Source organism: Corythoichthys intestinalis, chromosome 10, assembly GCF_030265065.1.
Source record: "Corythoichthys intestinalis isolate RoL2023-P3 chromosome 10, ASM3026506v1, whole genome shotgun sequence".
NCBI lineage: Eukaryota > Metazoa > Chordata > Actinopteri > Syngnathiformes > Syngnathidae > Corythoichthys > Corythoichthys intestinalis.
Genome location: NC_080404.1, coordinates 26,878,468 through 26,897,630, shown reverse-complemented (window position 1 = coordinate 26,897,630; position 19,163 = coordinate 26,878,468). Strand labels below are relative to the sequence as shown.

General features: G+C 37.2%; 1 protein-coding gene across 2 annotated transcripts in view; it reads left to right on the top strand.

The window, feature by feature from the left end:
- Nucleotides 1–19,163, top strand: part of arid5b (AT-rich interaction domain 5B) — a 288,024-nt gene that overhangs the window by 226,624 nt on the left and 42,237 nt on the right. For both annotated transcript variants that reach the window (XM_057847984.1, XM_057847985.1), the window contains exons 7-8: nucleotides 6,069–6,121; nucleotides 10,130–10,227. In XM_057847984.1, coding sequence (XP_057703967.1) covers nucleotides 6,069–6,121; nucleotides 10,130–10,227 — 151 coding nt within the window. The remainder of the gene's footprint in view (nucleotides 1–6,068; nucleotides 6,122–10,129; nucleotides 10,228–19,163) is intronic.

Below are 19,163 nucleotides of genomic sequence, written 5' to 3'. Positions count from 1 at the left end.
TTTTCCGTCGTTGACCGGTTTTTTAAAACGGTGACGGAAAAAACTGAAGTCCATCTGTCATTTTGACAGGTTGCAATTCACACCCCAGACCACAGGGTGGCGAGTGAGCATATTAATTAGCTATTGTCTCTCTTAATGCATGACGTCGTTGGCCTTACTCGGAAAAATGTCAAGGCAACTGAGTGTCCGAACTAAGTCGTCTGTCCGAGGCAAAAGTCCAAAACCTCATGACAATAGCCTCCGAAGGAATCCCACTTGAGACATTTGATTATGCACAAGCGGGCACGCAATTCAAGTCCATGCGCACCAGGAGGAAGACTGCGTTCAGGCCACAGCAGGTGAACTGTTAATTTCATTGTTCCATATGTAGCCTACCTACTGGGGCCACAGTCAGCTGTTTTTGTCACTGCGGAGAAAAAGTTACATATTCATATGCTTGATGGCACAGTGTGGATTCTGTTAAGCTTGTACGGACAGAATATTGTAGCGTCACCGGGGTCTGGCGGCGGCACCGTGATTGACACATCAACGCGAGGTTCTTATTGGTGCACCCGGTGTGCCAGCGCGTCATCCAATTGGTGGACTAGATTGCCGCCTGTGTATATAGTTGCCTCTTTTTCTTTGGGGGCGGAGTTGTTGTTTTGTTGGTGTTGCTGGCGATAAGCAGAGTAAAAAGAGGGAGAAAAATACCACGACTTCCGTGTCTAATTTTTCGCCACCAAGCAAGCATTAATTAAAAATGAATGAAAACTAAATACTATTGAATATGTCATTATTATCATTTTAAAAATTTAAGTGACGGGTAAAAATAGATTATGACCGGATTTTTATGACCCTGTCAGTCAAAATGACAGACAACGAAAAAGTCTAGCGCAACCTCTGAACCAAAGACACACATTCAAATAATAATGATAATAAAAACACACACACACAAAAAAAAATGCAATTAAATAATAATAATAATAATAATTCAATTGAAATGTAGTCCAGTCAATACACACACACAGTAGGCTATGTGCCCACAAAACATTTTTATAAACTACTACCACGATAATTGTCGTTGACAAATTGTTATTCTTACTCAATTGTTATTCTCATTCGATGTTCTAGATTGCACGCAAACAATAACCGAAATAAACTGACAAACGATTCAACCAGCATGTTTCCAAACGCAGCAGTTTAAAACTACATTTCCCATAATGCCTAGCGCGTCTTAGCTTACTGACAGCTACCCTATTAGCATGCACCGGTAGCTGAGGTAAGATCAGAAATTGCAATAAAAGTTAACAATCATCGGCAGCGCAATGATGCGACACCAAACGGGATTTTACAGTTTACACCGGTACAAAGCTCCAACAGAAATCAACAGATGCCGAAAAGTAAGTTTATCAGTGTACATACCGTAGCATGTGAACTCCTGTCGTGGCGAAGGGTTGTTTGTGAATGAGAATTGACAGTTGATGCCATGAGAAAGTCAGTCTGTGACTGCGCACGCATGCGCAAATTTGTATGCAAGGCGGAATAAAGGTATTTTCTTCTTAATTACTCTTTTTGGTACATGAGCATTTGATTATATACGTATTGATCATAATAAAAGTCTTAACAACTGGTCAGGCCTTCTGGAAACACGTCACAGGCAGCACAGTACCATATTATTCTGTGTAAAGCGTCAGTCAATTTCAACACACGCTTATTGGTCCCATGAAAAATAATGAAAATCAGACATTTTCATGACTTTATAAAACCCTGCCCGACGCATCGGTCAGGATGTGAAAAGTGAACATGTCCGGGCAAAAGAGGATGTTTGGTCAGCCAGTTGTAGGCCTGTGTAATTAAACCATAAAAAATTAATGTTTACAATCACTGGCACAACTTTAAATACCGTATTTTTTGCACTACAAGTCGCACCAGCCATAAAATGCCCTACGAACGTATATAAGTCGCACCGGATTATAAGTCGCATTTTTGGGGGACATTTACTTGATAAAATCCAACAGAACAGATATGTCGTCTTGAAAGGCAGTTTAACATAAAAATACAATCGAGAACAACATGCTGAATAAGTGTACATTGTACAGTGCATGAACAACGAAATGCGAATATACTGTCCTCACCAGGACGCTACGGCTCGGTCCTGGCTATACAGCGAGCTAAACTCCCAAGTGACGATGCTGGGCGTCCGTATAATTTGCTGAATCAATTTCATCATCGATACCAAACAGGTTCGCATCAACGTAAATAAATAATAATTAGGTGCTATTACAATAATGACACAAACTGTTAGCATGCGTTCGCTAGCATTAGCACATCGTTCAAACAACCACACAACTGGCTCAAAGTGTCCGATCGCGGGTGCAAAACACACAACAACAACAGAAAAGATGATAAATACAGTCGTTGCCTCTGTAGAGATATTTTACAAGCATAAACAATGAACGTAGGTTCCCAGCCGTGTTTCTCTCTCGCTAACTCGCCCACTCACTCAGAGCTGCGTAGCTGTTCATCTTCTTCTGGCGTGTGAGCGCTCTTCTTCACTTAAACAAGTGCGAGTGCGCCCCCACGTGGGCGTGAAAGCGCCACGAACTAAAAGCATGCATTTAAATATAAAAAAGTCAATACTACAATTGAACACACATTGCCATAGGCAGAACGCGAACGTGGCCATAGCTATTAAGAGTTATTCAGATAACTATAGCATTAAGAACATGCTAACAAGTTTACTAAACCATCAATGTCACTCCAAAACACCAAAATAACATGTGAAATGATATCATAATGTGTTAATAATTTCACACATAAGTCGCTCCTGAGTATAAGTTGCACCCCCCAGCCAAACTATGAAAAAAAACTGCGACTTATAGTCAGAAAAATACGGTATACCTTCACAGTTTATTAACAACAATTACGAAAGTTGTATCAGGAATACAGTCCTCACAATTTCAGTTTTTGATCATATGCTGCCAGCCTCTCCAAATCAAAATGGATTGGATATCTATCACCGTCTATCGCAGCCAGTGAGTTAAATGAGTGCCATAAAAAGGCTTAATCCATCCTGGACCGCTGCTTCTATTTAGGTTCACAATGCAGTTCTAAAATCTTGTTAGTATTATTAAGATAGTTATTTGTAACTTTCATTATAGAAGTGATGTCAAAGTGGAAGTGTAGTGAAGAGCCTGAGGACTCGCACAATACATCAAATGATCAGATTGTGAACATAGTTCCCAATTTGTGTCGCCGTCAGCACCGTCTGGTCTGCGTTGTGTTGCTGTTTCACCAGCCTTATCGGCGGCCTAATTGGCCAGGGAATCAAGAGAAGCAATTGCTAATGACACAACACCAAAAGACAGACATGTCGCTTGATCTCTAGTACCATACTGTATGCATTCGCACACACAGAGGCAGCAGTGGGTCCAGTGTGGTAATTACAGGCGATGCATAACAAGCTGCTTAAATAGTCCATCATGCAATCGGACAAGACAATGCATTCGCAGTGCTAACTTCAATCTCGGAAAAGCTCACACGCCGCCTTTGTTATTGTAACTGGCGCAGGGAGGAGGTGGATGAGGAGGAGGGAAGGAAAAAGGGAAGAAAAAAAAAATCAATGCTGTCAAAGGCGCAGATAGGAAAATGTCATTTTGACAAATGCAAGGCTTTGTGTAAGCACAGATTGAATTTTGATAGATTTCTCCTCCCGGCGAGGCTTCTCTTTATTATTGTTTTTTCTCGCTTTTTTTAGGTATTTAATGGCCCTACAAATAAAAATGCTAAACGATGATGTTAAAGCAAGAAAATATGAATATTTAATGGGAAAATTGTAGTCAGTCCCTTTCAAAGACAAAATCATATTGAGGGTATTTAAAGAACGTCTTACACAAAACTTGTAATCTGATACAGTCTTGGCTCTATCATGCTTGCAAGTCAATTAAGCGCACATATTCAAAACAATGAAAACTACAGTGTCCCAAGTATTTTGGGGCAGAGCATTGGAGAGTCTAGGTTAATTATTACTTCTTTGAATCCATGTTTAGTGCTTTTATTTTGCAGGGTTTCTACTTCCATTATCTGTTGACTTGACAGAACTCTGGGATAACAGCTTTCTGTGGTCAATACACGTTTTTGGTTCTACTGTGAATGCTAAAATTCATTTGAGTGGGCGCACTGAGTGAAGTTATGGACATCAGCGTCTAGTGAATGTCATGTTTTTGTTTCTAATAAGACGTACTTGTATAAAAAAAATCATAAAATTCATTCACTGATAGTGTTCAAATTCATTAGAATTGAGAGAGCAGCGAATGACCTAAATAGGTTGAAATGGTAAATTCTGTGCATTTATCAATGTTTTAATACTTGAACAACAATATGTTTTCTAAATAGTTCTCTTCTTTTTCTCCTTTTTATTTTTACATTTAAATGCCTTATTATCAATTCTAATGAATTGTGCAAAGACTCCAATATTCCTCCGCTTCCTCTTTAAGAGCTGCTTTTCATTGACCCGAGTGTGACTATGTCATTTCCACATTCCTACAGTGTGTTTCAATAAAGTCAACACCCATCATAGGCGCTACAGCGAGTTAAGCTCGTCTATTTGAGGGCGTCTTTTTTTAAAAGCTCCTATGCCACTTCTTCTGCTTTCTCGCTTGGCCTCATTTCAAAGAGAAATCTCCCCCTGCAATTATATCCAGACAGCGCACGCCATTATTTGACTCTTATTTGACAACTTTAAAGGGAATAGCGCTGTGGTGTTATTCCATTATGGCGCACACAAAAAAAGACGCAAACGTATTTCTCCAGTGCTTATTGATGTGGCTCAAATGGAGCAACAGCAGGGGAAATAGAAATCTGTTCCGGCTTTAAATCGTCACCACATTACAAACTTGATGAACTGTACAGGTAATTTTTTTTTTTTTTTTTAAATACATCAAAACACATGGCATGTATTCTTTATCCTCTCCAAAAAATGGCAAACATTACTGCAGTTTTGTGAGTCTTCTGCAGTGTTTTATCATAAAATCTATGTGCAATATGCCTGTATGTATTATGCTGCCCACTGGTGTTGTGTTGATTCCATCAATACATCTATATAAAATGGTGTATTCATTGATTCATTTATGTTTTGATAACGATTTACAGCCAATTAGTTGTTTTTTTTTTCTCTAATAAAGAATTTACAGGTAAACTCACCAATACAAATACATTATTGATGAATGTAATTAGATTTTATTTTACTGGTATTCAGTAGGGTTGTTCCGATCATGTTTTTTTGCTCCCGATCCGATCCCGATCATTTTAGTTTGAGTATCTGCCGATCCCGATATTTCCCGATCCGATTGCTTTTTTTTTTGCTCCCGATTCAATTCCAATCATTCCCGATCATTTTTCCCGATCATATACATTTTGGCAATGCATTAAGAAAAAAATGAATAAAACTCGGATGAATATACAGTGGGGAGAACAAGTATTTGATACACTGCCAATGTCAATGGTGGTTGAAATCATCGACTAATTAAACCCCCGCTAACTCAAAGATTAAGCCTCATGTGAAAAATTCCATTATATGTGATGACATTTTTCTGTTGTCATTTTTATGTTGAGGCAGCAAAAGGAGAACAACTGGTAAAAAGTAACTGATAGTTACTTTTAAAGTAAGTTAGTTACTTTGATAATAAAGTAATCAATAAAGTAACTAGATTACTTTTTGAGGTGTAATCAGTAATTAAATTACTTAAGTAATCTGTGACATCACTGCTGGTATTTGGAATTCATAATATACGTCGAACACCAAATATTTTACATAATAAATCAAGATGTAGTACATTTTCATTAAAAAAAAAATGCATTAGTATTTTTTTGAACATGATGATGATAATAATCAATAATAATAATAATAATAATAATAATATACTTTTCATGATCAACTTTTTCATATCATGTACAAATTAAATATTATTATCAGTCTGGTATAATGCATATTTGGGGTGATTTCTACATTGGTGGTGTTGTTATTGTATACCATGCAATGAGAACTTTTTCCCCCAGATTTCCTCACTTCTCCTTCTCTGTCCCCACAGTCAACCTCTGGACCATGTTTCAAGCGGCTCAGAAGCTTGGAGGATATGAGCTGGTAAGTGTTTGCATATGTGCTCCAGCCCTTCCGTCCATCTCCCATCGTTCATCTCCTCCTCTTCTGTTCCTATTCCTCCATTCTTTCCTTCATTTTACTCCCTTTTTGAAAAGGTGATACCGCCAAACTGATACTGTTTTGGTAAAGGGCACTGTTCTGAGTAAAATGCACTTACATATAGTATGTACAGTGTATGCCATAACACACATGTATTTACTGGGTTCATAACAAGGTGATGATGTCATTGAAACAGGAAGTTGTTTTAAAAGCCTCCGATCTGTTCTCCTATTTCACGTGGCGCCATTCGTAGAAAAATATTTTTACATGAAGAGAAAATCATGAGTTCGCTTGTCTGCTGATGGCTCATTTTAAATTTGTTCTACCAAATACCTTATACATTGGGAACAAAATGGATCATCTATCAAATAGCAACAAAATTGATTGACATGTTGACAAACATTCTGTGAAAAATGGGAGAACAACTTTAATTGAAGTCATGGAAAAAATGCCAATATTGCACTACTATATTTATTATTCAGCTCAAAATAGTGCAAACATCGTTTTCCTGGATTATGTTCTCTGAGATAATCCTGGCAGATGAAAAGCATCAATAAGGCACTGCCATATCACACATGGCTCACGCAGTGCTTACAGACATTCAATTATAGGACCAGACAATGCCAATGAGTGACAATTCCCAATATGCATTTTGCTGCGCTCTTGCATAAATTTGTAATGATAAATTATGTGTTTTATTACTTGTCTTAGTAATAATTTCTTTCTGGTAACACAGTAACTATATGTGATGAGTACCGTATTTTTTGGACTATAAATCACAGTTTTTTTCATAGTTTGGCAGGGGGTGCGATTTATACTCTGTAGCGACTTATGTGTGAAATTATTAACACATTATTATATTATTTCACATGTTATTTTGGTGTTTTAGAGTGAGACTGATGGTTTGGTAAACGTGTTAGCATGTTCTTTATGTTATAGTTATCTGACTAACTCTTAATAGCAATGTTACGTTAGCATACCAGAAACCTTCGTTGTTCATGCATCATGTAACGTTACCATACTGTACACTTATTCAGCATGTTGTTCTGTATTGTAATTTTATTTTGAATTGCCTTTCAAGATGACATATCAGTTCTATGTGTTGGATTTCATCAAGTAAATTTACCCCAAAAATGTCACTTATACTCCGATGCGACTTATGTATGTTTTTTTCCTCTTCATTGATTCATTCATTTTTGGGCTGGTGCGACTTATACTCAGGTGCGACTTATATGCCGAAAAATACGGTATATAGTTCAATGTTTATTGTTGCATTTATTTGTGCACCATGAATGCAAATGGTCACTTAACAAATCCAAGCATCTCACTACTTGTTCTTCATTCTAATCATAGCTGCTGTGCTAAGATGTGAGCAGTACATGTACAAAGTCTGCGAGTTCTTAAGCTTGCTAAAGGTACCGAAGCTCATGATTTTCATACGTGCATTAACCCTTTGGAATTCGAAAAATCTTTTTTTTTTTTTTTTTTTTCCCCAATTCAAAATAGATAATCTAAGCTAGCAAGCTAAAACCCAAGTGAATTTCCATTCAAATTTCCTCTCATTTAGAGAGCATGTTTTTAAACGGGCCAAAATGTATGCTTTTATCTTTATGCCTGCAGCATCTTCAGACCACTAAACCAAGACTGGCCCATTGCACACATCTTAGAATTTTCATTCAAATTTGGAGGAATATAGGTTTTATTTAGGGGTGCACGATATCCATTTTTTGAAACCGATATTGATAACTTCCTGCTCCTCAAAGCCGATACCAATATTGATAACCGATAATATTTTTTTTTTTTTTTTTAATGTATAACCTGAGTTTTTGAACACCTGGAGGTTAACTAGTGGTGGATTCAACATGGATTTGCCTTTGATCTCACCAGATTTTTCATGATGACATGAACAAAACAGTGCGTTTCACTTCTGCACTGCCTGACAGCCAGCTAAAAATGAATGCACTTCCATAAACCACAAGGCTTGGTCTTTTCTTGCTTTTATGGAAGACACTCGTCTTAATAATGTGAAAGTACAACAGAAAAATACTCATATTCAAAACTCAATATACAACAAACTGCACAATACACTTATATACACAACTATTATATGTATAGCATAGCACACTAGCTTGAGCTACTAAGGCATTGGCTGGCTTCTATAACACAACAACTTATTAAGTTCTGTACATATGACCCTTCACCACAGCAGTAAACATATGGTGCACATCCATATGTTATAGTAAACATAAAATACTTACAGACATATTTCCGAGGCGGAAACGTAACAGAAAGCATTCACGATTGTCAATGCGACCGCTAGACACCGCAATGTGTATGTGAATGAGCTTGTAATGTGAACAAAACTACTGTGACAAAAAATAGATGCAATGAATTATTCTGACCAACAGGTGGGAGCAATGCCCCGCAAATAGTCAACTGCTTTCCTATACTAGTGTGTAAAGTCACTGTAAACTGTAAAGCCTGCACAATACATATTATCGGTCCTATTAATAATGTTATTGGATTTATCGGGATGACGTCATAATTCCTATTATCGGACCGATAATTATCGGACCAATAATTATTGTGCACCAGTAGTTTTATTGTTCAACATTGAACCTGCTTAGTTGCGTTAACCTTGACCATGCAGTTTCTGTCATGTTTACATCTCAAATGATATCAAATTTAATGAAACACCCTGTACAAAATGATCGCCAAATCTGTACACAAAGTCATGTTATGTTAAAAAAAAACATGAATCTTCACACAAATCCAATAAACACTGTTAATTTACAACAAATAATTTTGCCTCTCGATTCTCACATTGGAAAATGAAATTAACTCAATTCATTTCACACTGTTTCTATTTTTGTTTTCATGTCGACAATCTCATTCTTTCGCATCCTTGCCTCACATACTATTCTCATGACGCAAAGTGTGACGCAAATGTTGTTGTTTTTTTTTTTTTAATTTTATTTCAACGCAATGCACGCCACCAGTAGGTCTGTTGTTTTTCTTCATGCCAAGTGAGAGTCAACCTCCCACTGAGCAAACCAGTTTCTCCTCCCATTAGATAGAGGACTAGCAGTTGAAAGAATTGTAATAAAGCGGGTAAATTGGGGACTAACCAGTCTAAAACCTGGTTTAAAACGCCAATTTGCCTAGATTTAGTCAGCGTCCAAAAATAAAACCCCCTAGACCAGGGGTGGGCAAACCGGTCCTCGAGGGCCGCAGTGGGTCCTGGTCTTTGTTTCAACTGATTCAGCACAGACAGTTTAACCAATGAGGTTTCAGTGGAAACAAGAAGCACCTGACTGCAATCAACTGATTGCACTTGTAAGAAACCAAATTGGTGAAAGGCTGTCCTCATGATGGGTATGAACAAAAACCCGCACCCACTGCGGCCCTTTCCGGAATAGTTTGCCCACCCCTGCCTTAGACTGACTCACCAAACCCCTGGTGTCGATCGAACCCAGATTAAGGACCACTACTGTACGTTAACTTTTGAGGCAACATACTCATTAGTGCAAAACTGATGCTGGTATTTATTGACATTATTTTAAATGTTTTTATCGGCCGATATTATTGGCCACACATTAATATTGGACAACTTTAAAATATATGCACTGTTTAAAAATGATATGACAAAATGGAAAATTATTTTATCAAACCCTAATCTGAAGATGGTGGACCTCAATTTGAGAATCACTGCCATGAAGTCCATGTGTGTATTACGTAATAAATCAGTAAAGCCCAACAGGAAAAAGTGACTTTATGACATGATGAGATGAAGAGTTTGAAATTCAATGAGTCAGTCATTCCCCAAGCGTTTGCAATGATGTCACACACTTATGTCTCCCCAGCCCCCCTCCCTCATATCCTTTCATATTTTCCTTAATATCCCTCCTGACATCATCTTACGGCTTCTTTTGTGTGCTCATCCCCCCGCAGATCACGGTCCGCAGGCAATGGAAGCACGTGTACGACGAGCTGGGCGGCAACCCGAGCAGCACCAGTGCCGCCACGTGCACGCGGAGGCACTATGAGAGGTTAGTTTGCATCCCGATCCGGCCACTGTGTCTAAATGTGTGCTGCCCAGCACTTTATTCTTGCAAATAGGAAGGTGCAAAGTGGGATACTTAAAGTTCAAACATCAAACACTGCAAACAAAGTGTGCAGACAAAATGATTGATGTTTTTAATTTGATGAATTTCAAATTGAATTTTAATTTATTTCAAATACCAAAGACTGTCGTAGTTATTAGATTATAAGATGCTTCTTTTTTCCCCGGTTTGAACTCTGTGGCTAATAGTCTTGTGCTGCTAATTAATGGATTTCTACAGGCTAATGAGCTGTATGCCATTTGGCGTAAATATCCAATTATAAAATTTGGACTCCTACGGTTGATAATCTAGTGGGTTTATTTTATTCAAGTTGTCTTGTAAAATTTAGTGGGTGTGCTTTATAGTCAAAACATTTCGGTAGCAGTCGAATAATATTTGCACCTCTTATTATTACACTGGTCAACACAAATGTTGCATTGATGTTGAGTTGACACCTGTTCTTACGTAACTTGAAGTCGCTGAATCCAAATCTGACCTTAATTTTTTTCTCTATAAGATCCAAGGTTTTATAAAGGTATAAAGGTAACTTTTTAACCTTTATAAAATATTTTAAGATTTGTGACTGTCTACTAGTTGGATGACACCTCTTTTATATCTTGAGGGGGTCTGTATCACTTTCACCGGTACTAATTCACTTTGAGGACGGTGGCAGGAACCCTGCCACACAAAAAAAACCTACAAATATGCTGACTGCTTTACGGCATACGTCACTTCCCTCTTTCCCCATTCGTTATAAAGATGGAAGTCAATGTGAATGCTTTTGCGCGAATTCTCTAAAGATGGCAGAGCAACAAAAGAGACAAAACGTTTTGTGCAAGGAGACAAAAAAAGAAAAAGGGAGGCTACCAGCATAAAAGGACACTCAAGAATAAATATTTGCCCGGCTTTCCGAGTTCGGGTGGTCGGAGGGCCGGTGGAGGAATACAGTACAAGATCAAATGTTTTTATTTTCAACATTGTCATATGCTATTGTTCAGCCACAACTGGATTCATTACCTCATTACTATTCATCCTTTACACAGCCGCTGGGAACAAAAAGTCATTTAAGCCATCTGCAGGCAACCGGTAGATCAGGATTTTACAACACTGTGCGCTGATCCTCATGGGAAACGCAGTCTTCCTTTAGGCAAAACACTACCGCTTTTGTCCACCTACATCACTAAAATCGACCAAAACTGAAGTTACTTACTGTTGCTTTAACGGATTTGTGCATTGCAAATTTTTGCAAAGCGATATTCTTAATAAAGTTACTATATAACTGACACTTAAAAATAAAATAAAGTAACAATATGTATAACTGCAGAAAAAGGAGACCAACAATAGGAACAAGCTGACATGGGCTGTACTGCACTGCTGCTAATGTTCTCCAATTTGTGAAAAAGGGTCAGTTGTAAGCTAATGTTGACAACGATTCAGAAAAATGTATATAACTATGCAAAGGACTGAAAGGTTCAACTGGTATTGGGTGAAAATGTGTGAGGAATCTGAATAAAGTACCTCTAATGAAAGAATATTAAAAATGCCTTTTGCATGAAAACTGAAGCATACATAAAAACTTTAATGGCAGATTTGAAATCAGCTACCAAAATATTATAGAATAAGTAAAAAAAAAAGGCCATGCAACAGGAAAAAAAATGTTGGAGTGTGCTATTAGTGTTAAATAGTGTTCTTGTTTTGAAATTTACAACCTGAATATTATTAACGTGTTAACGTTTCAAACTCTGACAAAAAAAAAATCTATTTATTCAAGTCAGGATATAATAGTGTGGTTCCAATATTATGACTTCATTTACTGAACATTCATTAAAATGTTATAATATGAGACCATGAATCACACCCACAGTGATGTGTCATGTACTGTAAGCATGCAAGCTGCATACACAGTGTGTCTGCGCGGCCCAATGCTGTCTTAATGTTTTTCTTCTGGAGCCTGATCAATTTCTGATGTGATGATATTATATTGACTTCTTTCCTGCCAATGAATTGATCAATTTGGAAGCTCTGTGGAACCAATTAGCTCCCTACCACAAGTGATTTAAGAGCGTGGGATTTAGCGCAGTGTTTTGAATTATTCACTGGCCCGCATTGATACACACACAAGTACTGTACAGTCTACACACCCTCTATTCATCTCATCACACCATTAATACACTGCCGCAACTCCTCATCATCATCATAATCAGAGACTCTATTACTAAATTAAAACAAGCATATGGGCATGAGCCGCGGGGAGGGTTCACAATCTTATGGCGTGTGCACACATAGACACGCAAAAACACACATACTTTGCATTCACTTTCCCAAGGTTAAAGAAAAAGGAAGTTCTCAAGAAAGTGATAAGAGGTCGTTGAGGAGGCGGTTGGTCGTCTCGCCCTCCAGCGTGTGCTGTGTGTTGTTGCATCAACACAATTTAACACACACCTGTCAGTAGTCCCATATGCGGTTTGGGGTTCGTATTCTGTGGAGATCACACAGTCCAAGTGAGTTTTCTAGGAAATATGTGACTGGAAGGAAGAAAGTAAGTTTTGGGTTTAGAATTCTCACAGAAAGTCTTTCAAACGTTTTATTTGAAAGGGCTTTTGAAGAAAGCGTATGATATGCTGCTTAGGTTTATTTTCAAAAGTCCCTATTTGATACATTGCATGATATGCTTTTGGGAATTAACAAGATCATTCAGTGCTGAGTAAACTGCTGGAATTTTGAGTTGGGAAAAGTTGTCTGACTTTGGCAGGGTATAACTGACGCTATAGACTTTGAGACTATGATGGTATAGATTTTGATGAGGTCACGGAAGACAGCTGTGAGGAAATGTTGCTGAATCAATACAAAAGCAATAGTATCCACAAGACACTCACGCGGCGCGGGGACAGGGTATCAGGCCGCGTGCTCGGCGGTCATTTTAGCTGAGCCGCTCGGAGGGCAATTAGCCGACTTGTATTAGCTCAGCAAACATTGCGGGGCCGCGTGATGAATGAGGCTGTTTGCGAACGTGGCCGACTGTGCATTTGCTCCCCAGAGGTGTCTTTGTTTCCACCTTTAATCATTAGTCAATGCGCAAAGATGATTCAGCTGCACTAAGCAACAATATTACAGTGCACCATATTCCCGCGCCTCTCAAAATGAGACACATCTGGCCTTAGTGCTTCAGTGAGATGTGGTTTATTTTTGTTTTTTTCTTTTGCACAATTTCCTAGGTGTATTAATAACATTTTTGTGACATATTTTGTCAGGATACTTCCAAAACGCAAGAATCACACAACACTTGGGGGCTCCCAACCACCGTGGATCAGCACATAATTGTGCAATAAATGTCATCCTAGAGCACAGTTTCCCCCAGAATGTAGAGTAAAACATAGTAAATAACACTGGGGAACAATTTGGAGAAAGAAAGTCTGTTGAGCAAGATTTTTATGCTGATTATTACTAAAATCGGCACGCTGAGTGGAAAAATGCTGTCAGTTTTTTTTCTAGCTTGTCAAGTTTTTTATCTCGACAGTTACCTACTTGTGTGTGTACATACAGTACATTGTAACTTCTTGCAAATAATTAAAATTACAATAACATATCTAGGGCTGCAGCTATCGAATATTTTAATAATCGAGTAATCGACTGAAAATTCTATCGATTAATCGAGTAATCGGATAAAACATATATATTTTTAGGTGAAGAGCAATTATGAATTAACATGAGAAAACAAGACATTTCATCTAATATTGAACCATTTTCAGTCAATCAATGTCTTTATTTTCGATGTACATTGTTGAAAACAGCCAACAATTGCATCTCAGATGTAACTAGAATTAAAAAAAAAAAAGACTAACTCACTGCTTTCACTCAAAAAACTTTTAGATCTTATTTAAAAAAAAAAAAAAATATATATATATATATATATATATATATACACAAACACACAGTGGGGAGAACAAGTATTTGATACACTGCCGATTTTGCTGGTTTTCCCACTTGCAAGCCATGTAGAGGTCTGTAACTTGTATCATAAGTTCTCAACTGTGAGGGACGGAATCTAATACAAAAACCCAGAAAATCACATTGTATAATTTTTAAATAATAAATTTGTATTTAACTGCACTCAACTGTACTCATTCAGCATGTTGTTCTCTATCGTATTTTTATTTTAAATTGCCTTTCAAGATGACATATCTGGTCTTTATCAAGTAAATTTCTCCCAAAAATGCGACTTATACTCCGGTCCGACTTACATGTTTTTTTCCTCTTCGTTGGGCATTTTATGCCTGGTGCGACTTATACTCAGGTGCAACTTATAGTCCGAAAAATACGGTAATAGAAAAATATGAGCGTGAGGTGCGCATCCGTAAACTGGCTTAACAGTACAGCCGTAGAATGTTTACGATCTCCACGGTCGTCCGCCGACCACCGTTCGCCAGTCTTTATAATTTAAGGTGACAATTATTTTTGTGGTAACATCGCCAAAGAAATCGCCAGCTTTGTCAGGTTTTTATCATTTATGTCAGAACTTGTCCAACACAAAACGCCTACTGTCCGCCGCAGTTGACTGTGTTCTCAACAAAACATTAAAAGTGAAAGTAAACTCTCAACCCCACCGCTTCCTCTCTCCGTCACGTCAGCCACGCGGTGCGTTCAGGTGCAGAAAAAAAAAACGCCACATTAGAACCTGAGTTGTTACATTATAACAGGAATTATTAGTATTATTATTACGATTTTTATTTTAAATTTTTTAAATAATTTATTTGTTTCGCTACGCGTAATTGCCATTTGAAATAGTACCAGCAGTATTTATTAAGGATTTATTGTAGGTTTTTGGGGTGTTGAACAAATGAATGGAATTATAATGTATTTTTATGGCAAAATCCTGCTCGACATATGACCATTTTGACTTATAAACAAGGTCCTAGAACGAATTAACGTTATATGTTGAGGCACCACTGTAGTGTTCAATAATCATTGCAGTGATGCCTATTTCAAAGTCATTGTATTTCAATATTTCATTTTCTAAAACTTTGGTTGCCATCGATGGCAATGGACATCCGATCCCTTTTAACTGGGAGGGGCTGAAGCGATCGAATCTTTCAACTACCACAACATTTACTCAGGGTATCTGCGGGTCTTTAAAAAAAAAAAAAAAAAAAAGTCTTAAATTCAGTAATTTTAATTTAAGGCCGTAAAACGTCTAAAATTTTGCAAAAATATCATAAAAGGTCTTAAATACAATTTTGAAAGGGCTTAAAATCTAAAAACCACTAAATTTGACGTTACTTTTATTTATTTTGTGCATAAATTTCAGTCTCGCTTTTGAATGTTTCGATTTTTGAGGACGCTATAACAAAACTACAAAGAAATTCCGGTTCTGCCCGGTCAGAATTTATCGAACACAAGCAGGTTTTGCTGTGCACACGCAGTTGCATGTTGACATCTTAGTTCTCATAGTCATAGAAGAGAAAACGCACGAGAACCGATTTACAGTAGTTACATACGGTACATGGGTAAGTGGAAACTTAATGATTTGGCTTGAGAACATACTGTACAAGTCAGCGCATGGTTGAAGCCGGTGGAGTGAAACTCGTATGAAGCACATTGTTCTTTGTGCAAGAAAATTTTAAAACTGGGAATATTGGGTATCAAGGCATTAGAATCCCAAGGCAAATCTGAAAAGCTCAAGGTGGTCATAAAATGCCAGCAGCAAACACCATTTATGGTTCACATATTGGTTCACTAAAGAGAAAGTTCTAGTGTTTTTGGTTAGATTAAGCATTTGTATCACAATGTTAAAAGAGCTGGGAATAAATTCATATACATATATTTTTCCTTTGGATATTTCATACGTTTTTTGCCGGTATCAATGTGAAGTGTGTCTTAAATTTTTTTCATGATGGTCTTTAAAAAGTCTTTAAAAGTCTTAAATTAGGCTTGTAGAACCCTGCAGACACCCTGTTACTCTGTGACCTGGGCTGGCAGTGAATGAGTTAATATAAAACAAGCACCCACTCTATGTTAAGGACAGTGTACTTAGACTTTTTTAAGAAAACATGGATCTGATAGTTCAAGAACTTGACGTGATAGAGAAAAACTGAGAGCAGATGTGGATTCCGCATCAGAACATTTTGAAAACAGCGTGTCCCCGTTTAATACATCTACTGCATATTGCACAAATGTATCAAATCACGTGTCCATCTGTAACACACAATCTAAACCAGGGGTCACCAAACTTTTTCCTGTGAGGGCCACATAACCCTTCTCTTCTCTGATGAGGGACCGGGGTCAGTTTGTAACAGAAAAAGTGTGACGAATGCAGGAGTGCCTAAATGTAAAAATGTATTGTTTTTCAGAAAGCCACAATCAAATAACCCTTTCTGGATTCTTCACGGAACCAAAGTAAATAAAATAAAAATGATATAATATAATATAGTAGAATATAATATAATATAATATAATATAATATAATATAATATAATATAATATAATATGATATAATTAGGGCTGTCAAACAATTAAAATTTTTAAGCGAGTTAATCACAGCTTAAAAATTAATCGTAATTAATCGCAATTCAAACATCTCTAAAATATGCCTTATTTTTCTGTAAATTATTGTTGGAATGGAAAGATAAGACACAAGACGGATATATACATTCAACATACTGTACATAAGTACTGTATTTGTTTATCATAACAATAAATCAACAAGATGGCATTAACATTAATATTCTGTCAAAGCAATCCATGGATAGAAAGACTTGTAGTTCTTAAAAGATAGATTTTAGTACAAATGATAGAAATTTTATGTTAAAACCCCTCTTAATGTTTTCGTTTTGATAAAATTGGTAAAATTTTCAATCAAAAAAAATTAACTAGTAGCTCACCATTGTTGATGTCAAGAATTACACAATGCTCATGGTGCATAAAATCAGTCGCACCCAAGCGCCAGCAGAGGGAGACAAAAAACACAAGTAACAAGTGGACATGACACTGCTGTCATTTTAATCTGTTTGAGCGGGGCATATGCGTTAATTGCGTCAAATATTTTAACGTGATTAATGAAAAAAATTAATTACCGCCCGTTAACGTGATAACTTTGACAGCCCTTAATATAAAATAATATAATGTAATATAATATAATATAATCAGGGGTGCACATAATTTTTTTGCCCAGGTTCTCAGAGGAGGACCTGGAGATGTGACTTGGTCCTCATTGAGCTTGAGAGCCGACCCACCTGATGCGATAAATTTATGACAAGCTTTACTTAGAGCCAATTAACTTTGATTAATTATATTAACAGTTAATGCTTGATTAACATCAACTGGCACAACAAAATTGCCATTACTTTGAAGTGAAATGTAAAGAAATAAACATAAAAGCACCAATTCAAAATAAAGGGCATTATGCGGCTCCCACATTAACTCCAAGCCTTTTTAAAAGTGGGATGTCCTCCTCGTAAGACCTCATTGAACGTGCATGTTTAGCTTTGTAAAATGCGAGCAAAAACACGTTTGTCAGTGCATGTCGCTGTTCATTACCTTTATTCCGCCACATGTCCATAGGGCAAGTGGGGTCCTGTTTGACATCGATAGTTTGCTTAATTGCCACATGCTCTGTTTTTTTCGTGCTTTTCAAAGTTTGGATGGCTGAAATTCTTTCACCCTACATAAAATGCGTTGCTCTAATTGGCGACATTGGGATTCTCACGGCACATTTTGTTCCGCATTTCCGTGCGAGCATCATTCGCTTCTAGCCATGGTACCTCCTGTAGCCACTTTTCAGCAAAAGTCCTTTTTTTCGGTAGCTCCGGTGACGTCTCTGTCGTCTGTCTGTCTTTTGACGGGGTGGGGGAACACGGAAGTAATTACTCAGTGTGGCCTGCTTCTTCGACATTTTGAGAAGTTATTTTCTCGTGTCCGCCGCAAATAGAGTGGTCAGCCATCGGTACGCAAAAGCGTATGGAAGCCGTTGAGGGCCAGCGCGTTTGTCTACGTCCAGTACGCATGTGCGGACCACTTATGTGCACCCCTGAATATAATATAATATAATATAATATAATATAATATAATATAATATAATATAATATAATATAATATAATATAATATAATATAATAATACTGTATTAATTAAATAGATAATAACCAAATAACCATTGCTCGGTTCTTCACAGAAAAAAGCCAGGAAATAAATAACTATTGAGAAAAAAAAAAAAAAAATTTTTACAATTTTTTTTTTGTTTTGTTCAGGGGGCCGGACCAAATGTGGCTGCGGGCCGTGTCCGGCCCGCGGGCCGTAGTTTGGGGACCCCTGATCTAAACAAAAAACAACTCTAGCAAGACAAACTCCAAAGACCCTCAAAACAGTTTGATTCACTTTCTAATTCTGAAAATTACGTTACAACAAATTCACACCTTTTTCTCTTTATGCTTAATTGATGTAGTTTGTGATTTTCCTTTTTTTGAAGCTCTTGCTCAATAAGATTCATTAATCATTTATTCCTTAACTTAATTCCTGTATCACAGACATAGCTCTGATTAACATATTTTTCGTGGTTTGGTTTTGTATTCACTGAATCTAATGTATCTTTTTGTAGATATCTAACCAGCCAACTTACAATGAGAGAAATAAAATTGCATTCAATATTTTTGTGTCCTGCTTGTAGAAAAACAATGTTTTGTCACCATTTTTGCATCCATCAGGAATTGCTACTATTTGTGGGAGGACATGTTCCCAATCCCCCACAAATTGTCTGATTTTTCCTAATACAAAATATAATATATGCCTTGGTTAAAGAAAGATTGTGAAACAGCTTTACATACTCTTTATTTCTTTTATCACTAAAATTAGGCTTCTATTGCTAAAATTAGCCTGTTTTGAAAGGCGACT